This window comes from Ipomoea triloba, chromosome 12, assembly GCF_003576645.1.
Source record: "Ipomoea triloba cultivar NCNSP0323 chromosome 12, ASM357664v1".
In the NCBI taxonomy this organism is placed as follows: Eukaryota; Viridiplantae; Streptophyta; class Magnoliopsida; order Solanales; family Convolvulaceae; genus Ipomoea; species Ipomoea triloba.
Window position 1 is genome coordinate 16844459 of NC_044927.1, and position 6670 is coordinate 16851128.

General features: G+C 36.0%; 1 protein-coding gene across 1 annotated transcript; it reads left to right on the forward strand.

Annotated features, from left to right (window-relative positions):
* Window positions 1-2088: 2088 nt before the first annotated feature.
* On the forward strand, window positions 2089-6110 carry LOC116000504 (B3 domain-containing protein Os03g0120900-like). The gene is made up of 2 exons (XM_031240593.1): window positions 2089-4343; window positions 5759-6110. The coding sequence occupies exon 1, from the start codon at window positions 2632-2634 to the stop codon at window positions 3784-3786; it is 1155 nt and encodes a 384-aa protein (XP_031096453.1). The 5' UTR covers window positions 2089-2631; the 3' UTR covers window positions 3787-4343; window positions 5759-6110.
* The last annotated feature ends 560 nt before the right edge of the window (window positions 6111-6670 follow it).

Sequence of the window (6670 nt, forward strand, 5' to 3'; positions counted from 1 at the left end):
AATATATACCGTCAGAAAGAAGCGGCGAGTTCATCTTATCACCAAACAAAACAAAAGTAAACGTAAAAGTCTATAGCTATAGCAATGATACTACGTATTAAAGGAAGTGAGTTGAGGAGTTGATCCAGGTCAGCGTTCACCTTCCATTAATTACACATAACTCTTGACGTCTTTGTCCTCCGTATGCATGCTTTGCTGTAATTTGTACAACTATTAACAATAATACTGATATGCAAATTAAACCTGGAGTGAAATGTTTTTACCTACTCTTAAATACTTTACTTTTAATTAATGTTAATAGTATTTAAGGTACCAAAAGCTGAGTGCTGTCTACATTATGACCAACATTTCTGGGATATTAACGTGAATAATTAATCAGGGTTTGGATGATGAGTTTGTTGGTTAGACATCAACAATGTTGCGAAAATAATTAGGCTTCAATTATGGAACTACGATACATACATTACAGTACAGCTCATCAATTAAGATACATACACTGATATATACACTGCATCTTATCTGCAGCCATCTAAAATCTAAACACCGATAGAAACCAGACGTCGGGCCACCACCCCGCGCCGCAACAGTAGTGTCGTGAATAATGGGGATTTCAAACTACGCAACAATTGATTCTTGGAGAATTATATTCCTTTGGACAATTGTTTGATGTTTTTTGATGACCGATTAAATTATTTGTCAGAATAATTGTGTTAGAAAAATTGGTTTTGGAATATAGAAATTCAAGTCCATTGATTTGTCTTAATCTTACCTAAAAAGAGAAATTAAAAGCTAATCCAAATTCAAAATAACTTTTTTCATCTTAGGTTTCAAGAATTAAATGTCGTCTACTTGACCTTTTATACATTTAAGAAAATGTAAACTTTATTGACTACCAAATTACCTCTTATAATATATTTGTTTAAAAAATAATTTTTATATATATATATAAATCTGCTCAAGTGTGGACGCGTTTTAACGTGTGAACAGTGCGGACACACCAGTCAATGTTATAAAATGCACAACTCAATGTTAAAAAACGCACCACATGAAAATACACAAAAACACCAAAAAACACACCACACCCAAAATAATGCACCATAACTCCCCTGGCCCTAATTGTGCATTTCCAAACACTGTGTGGTGTATATTTCCATACTTAGTGGTGTGTTTTTTGGTGATGTGTACCTAACGATGCATTTTCTAACATTGAATAGTGTATATTTGTATATATAGTGGTGAGCCCGCACTGTTCACACGTTAAGACATGTCCACACTTGAACTCTATCCTATATATATATATTATATAAACATAATGTCATGTGCGTTTCTGAATAATTTTTAAAAATCAATGAAAAAAATTAAATTTTAAACTTAAATCGTAAATGTTAAACTTAAGAAGTAAAACGTAAATCCCTAAACCAAGTAAAACAAAAAAAAAAAAAAAAAAAAAAAAATAGTCATAAACATTAAAATCCAAACTCTAAGTGCACAACACTTTTACATTTTATAAAATGCAATTTTTTAACTAATACTAAACGTGTACTTTGTAACAACATAATGTGCATTTCTAAAAAATCATGAGAAGTGCTAAGTATAGTGTTATAAGTTGCATAACAAGGTTGGAGATTTATCATCAACTTTACAACGCAATTTAGAGCACTAAACTCTACACTTCTCAAAATTTTTTAAGAATGCGCATTTAGTTATTACAAACTGTATGTTTAATATATATATATATATATATATATATATATATATATATATATATATATATATATATATATATGAACCTAGACAATCCAAAGCTACTAGTAATATTCATATTAAGTTGGGCAATGATCTATAAAACGAGACAAATTATAGTATGAATTGCTGATATATTTTCATTTTTAATGTAGTACAAATTTAAAAATAAACATACTATACATTATACTAAAGAATTTGTATTAAAATATAACAAATGTAGTAAAAATGAATGTATAATATATTAAAAATGAATGTATATGTGAAGTGTGAAGTATGGTGTGGGGGTATAATGATGGATAAAAAGAGGAGTAGGTCGTCACATGAGCCCAACCAGATAATTCGTGGGCCCCACACCCGCAGGTACCACAAGCTCAAACCGAAGTATGAACAGCGGGTCTCCATCGATCTATGCCTCTTTACTCTTTTGCTCTGAATGGGAGTAAAAAGAAAGAAAATTTAATGAAAATTAGCCTAACTTGAGAAGATTCCAGGGGAGCACCCACTATGCATATCAACACACTCTCTCAAAAAGGTCAACAGAGAAGAGAAGAAGAAGAAGAAGAAGAACATAACAAAGTGCAACGACGACACTACTTTTGTTGAATCCTCCGCAAGCAAAACCATGGTCGGATATCTTGGATCTCTATCATCATACCCACCATTAATTTCACCTTGTTGTGCTAATATAATGCTCTAGCTAGTACAAACACTTAAGTTTTTAGCTAGCTAGGGTACGGAAGAAGCTGCAGTAGCGAGCTCAAGAAAGTAGAAACCAGAAACCAGAAACCCCTCTCACTCACTCACTCAAAATTTTGGGGTTGTGGTGCTGGGCAGTGTAGATCTAGTTATCTATCAGAATTGGGGGCTTGGTTGATGTAATTGGTGATGAATTTCATGTGGAACGATAGACAAGCAGGTATGCGTTCTTCTTCATCTTCTTCTTCTTCTCAGCAGAGACATGCGGCGGCTCTCTCTTACGGGCTTCGCCAGCAAGGTCATCAAGGGGGGTGGTTGGATGAGGGTTGCTCCTCGTCTCCTACTGCGACTGGGAACAATAATGGGGAAGGTGGGCGAGAGGTGATTGAGAGAGAGCACATGTTTGACAAGGTGGTGACTCCGAGCGATGTGGGGAAGCTGAACCGGTTGGTGATTCCGAAGCAGCACGCCGAGAAGTATTTCCCGCTGGACTCGTCGAGCAACGAGAAGGGTCTGCTGTTGAACTTCGAGGACAGGAATGGGAAGCCATGGCGGTTTAGGTACTCGTACTGGAACAGTAGCCAAAGCTATGTGATGACGAAAGGGTGGAGCCGGTTCGTGAAGGACAAGAAGCTGGATGCTGGGGATATTGTGTCTTTCCACCGCGGCGTGGGTGAATTGGGGAAAGATCGTTTGTTTATTGACTGGAGACGCCGCCCCAATCCCCATCATGAATTTCACCTCACCGCCGCCATTCCGCCCCACTTCTCTTTCAACCGCTCGTTTCATCATCATCATCAGTACCCGGTAGCGGCGGCGCCGGCAGGTTGGAATTATCATCATGCCATGTTGGTGCCTCCACCGCCGCCGCCGCCGCCAGGGGGCCACTCTCATTCACACACTTCATATGCCTACAATAATTACGCAATTGGGTGTGGTCCTCCTCCTCCTCCTCCTCCTAACTATCCCACCTTCAATTCCCAATTCCTAAACGGAAACCCTTGCCCGCCAGCCTCAGCAATTTATTATCACAGATCGGGAACCGAAGACGCCGCTCCGGCTCCGGCTCCCAGCGGCGGCGGGGCTATGGTTTTGGACTCGGTACCGGTGGTCCAAGGCAAGGCTGCCGCAGCAAAGCGACTGAGGCTGTTCGGCGTGAACATGGAGTGCGCCATTCCCGAATCCGACGACTTCTGCGACCACCGTACCTCTTCCCCCGCCGCCTTAATCCCATCTTCATATCACCTCTCGTCTTCCTCTTATGGAGATGGACCATCTGATCAAGATTCGCCTGTTGACAAAGCCAAAACATCATCCTCCATGTCCTTGGATTTGGATATCTGAGCTATCAATAAATCATATCCCATGGAGGGAGGCCGCCGGCGAAACAACGGAAGGAAGGATTCCTATTCCGATCCGATCCTTTTGCTAAAATACTAAGATCGATTCAGGTTATTATTATTATTATTAAAAAAACAAAAATTTGTGTATAACACTCCGCAATAGAGATCATATGATGCGATACATAAATATATATATAATTACATAGCAATGCTATCATCATCAACATTTTCAATTCCTACTGTATTAAGGGCTTGGCCGCCGGATTATTCATGCATTATCCTCCGATCCATCAATCTAATTGTACCATTCAATTTCTTCTGAAACCTGTGCTTTTTTAGAAGGTGTACGTAGTTCATCATGAATTGAATTGAAACAGTGATGGAAGAAGAATGAAGTTGGCCTGGCTTTATCTTTGTTTTGATCTACTAGGAAGCATATATTGGGTTTGTAGGTTGTTGTTAACGCAGCTGCTGCTTCGTTTGCCACGCCGGCCCTGCCGGTGTTATTATGTACGATGCAGAAGAAGTTGCTTCAGACATACAGCTTTGCTTTAAAAGGTACACCATTTATCTTAATTAATTTCATCATTATATATATACATATACATTTATATTTCCTGTGTATGTATATGTATATAGCATATTAATACTCCCATCCTTTTCATTTTCATCTTTTGTCATTGCTACTTTGCTTTTAGCTCTTCATCCTGTCAGATAGATCAGTAGCCTCCTTTCCTTTCCTTTCCTTTCTCTTCTCATTAATTATTAATTTGATCTTCTGAAACCTCATGTGTGGTTGTGCACCTATTTGGATATATATATGCTTTTCCCATTTTTGTGTAATTACATTCACTCATCTCACCACCACATTTTCACAGTATAGTACACTGCTGCACTTTGTTTGTTTGGACCATATATATATATATATACATATGAAGTATATTAATATCTGAATTGAACTATATATGATCATGATAAATTAATATTAGCTTAGATATGAGTTTGAATATTGTGAGGGTGAAGAGTGTGTATGTGATGTTGGTTTCAACTTTCAAGAGATATCATATATCATACATACACACCTATATGTGATTATTGAATTTCTTTGATGTTTGGGCTCTATATACCACGAAGATATCATCATAGCTCAGTCTACATCTCCTTTTGTGGATCACTGTCTGGCTAGCTTCTCTTTCTCTTCTTTAGCAGACAGAAAACTGGTAATCTCGAAAAGAAGAAAAAGCAATATAATTATGATATTCTATGTTGATTATATTCATATGAGTACAGTACAGTTGACATGAATAGGATACTTAATGTGGACTATGATGTGTATGTGTGAATGGATTGAAAAAGGCTGATAACTTAATACTTGCATTGTTGAGATAGATCAGATGTAATTTCTTCTATGGAAGCTATATGATTGCCACTTGTGATATGATGCTGTCTGTGAACTGAAAGAAATGTAGACAAGTATGAAATTTGCTTGGTGCATATAACCTATATATATAGGGTATTTTAGTGTTTTTTTTTTACTTGTATTAGATAATCGGGCACTATTAAATTTTGACTAATTTGAAATTAAATTATTATTCGATAAGAGAGCTGTTCAATTGATTCGATGTCTCTTAATTGATTCATATCCTAATGGGTATCTAATCTTTAATTTCTATCAGCTTGTACTTGGTTCTTTTGCAAGGCTATATTAGTCAAATTGCGAAACTGTTGCATGTAGGAGTCCTACACATTATTGAGCATAATATATATAAAATAATAAATGATACTGTCAATCTCAATATGCGATTAAATTTTAAGTCGATCAACGAAACATATTCTTTTATCATTAAAGCAAACAAATTAAAAGGTCATGAGTTTGAAAGACAGAAAACATATATCCTTGCATTATTTACTTGATGGGCATTACTACTATTCAATTTTGTCTTTAAGTATTGATTTGATGAATTGTTTTGCAGGAAAATTTTTAAAAGAAAAGAGAAAAAAATGTAGAAATTGCAGCTAGCATTGGTGTATGAAAATAATGTGTATATAATATATGGTGAATTGGAGATGGATGGGAGCTGAGGGCCATGCATTGCATGGTGTAAATCGACTAATTCAGTAGTACTCACTCATAAGGTAACGTACACACAACGCCAAATAAGGATCAGCTAGGAACATCTATCAGATCCTCCTCAAAGTCATAAACATATATATCTGCTACTACTGTCCAAAATGCTACCTGCTACTCTATATGCATGTTTCTGTATGTGTTTACTGTTCTATGGCATACAACATTCTTAATTAATTATATTATTTAGGCTTCAATTATACTCTTAGGTTTTTATTTTATCTTAACTAGGTTTCTTTCCGTGGAATTATGCTGATTTTATAAGATACTGTCTTGCCCTTTTTCTAATTAATTAGTTAAAGCATTATATTTTACCTCTTTCAAGCAGGAATAGAATATATACGACCTCTTAGAATTAATGTGTTACATGTTAACATAGCCCCATAAGCCCTTTGTGGCTAATTCAATAATTCTGCAAATTATATTGTGGACCAGGATCCACTATGCGTATTGTGTACCTTGATCTAGATTATGTACCTGCATTTAATATATTATATACACTTAGTTAACAAATTATGTACCAGTAAATAAATTGAAGGTACATAATATGTTAACTATATGTACATAATACATTAACGGAAATGTATGTGTACATAATATGGACAAGGTTCACTTGCGCATGATCAATCATGATCCATGATATAACTATTGGATTAATTCTAGGGTAGTAGTGCTGGAAAATCTCACCCATATCTTTTTCTTATTTGATTATTAAGTGAATATTTCTTTTTAATTCGTGATTGGATATGCTAATTTA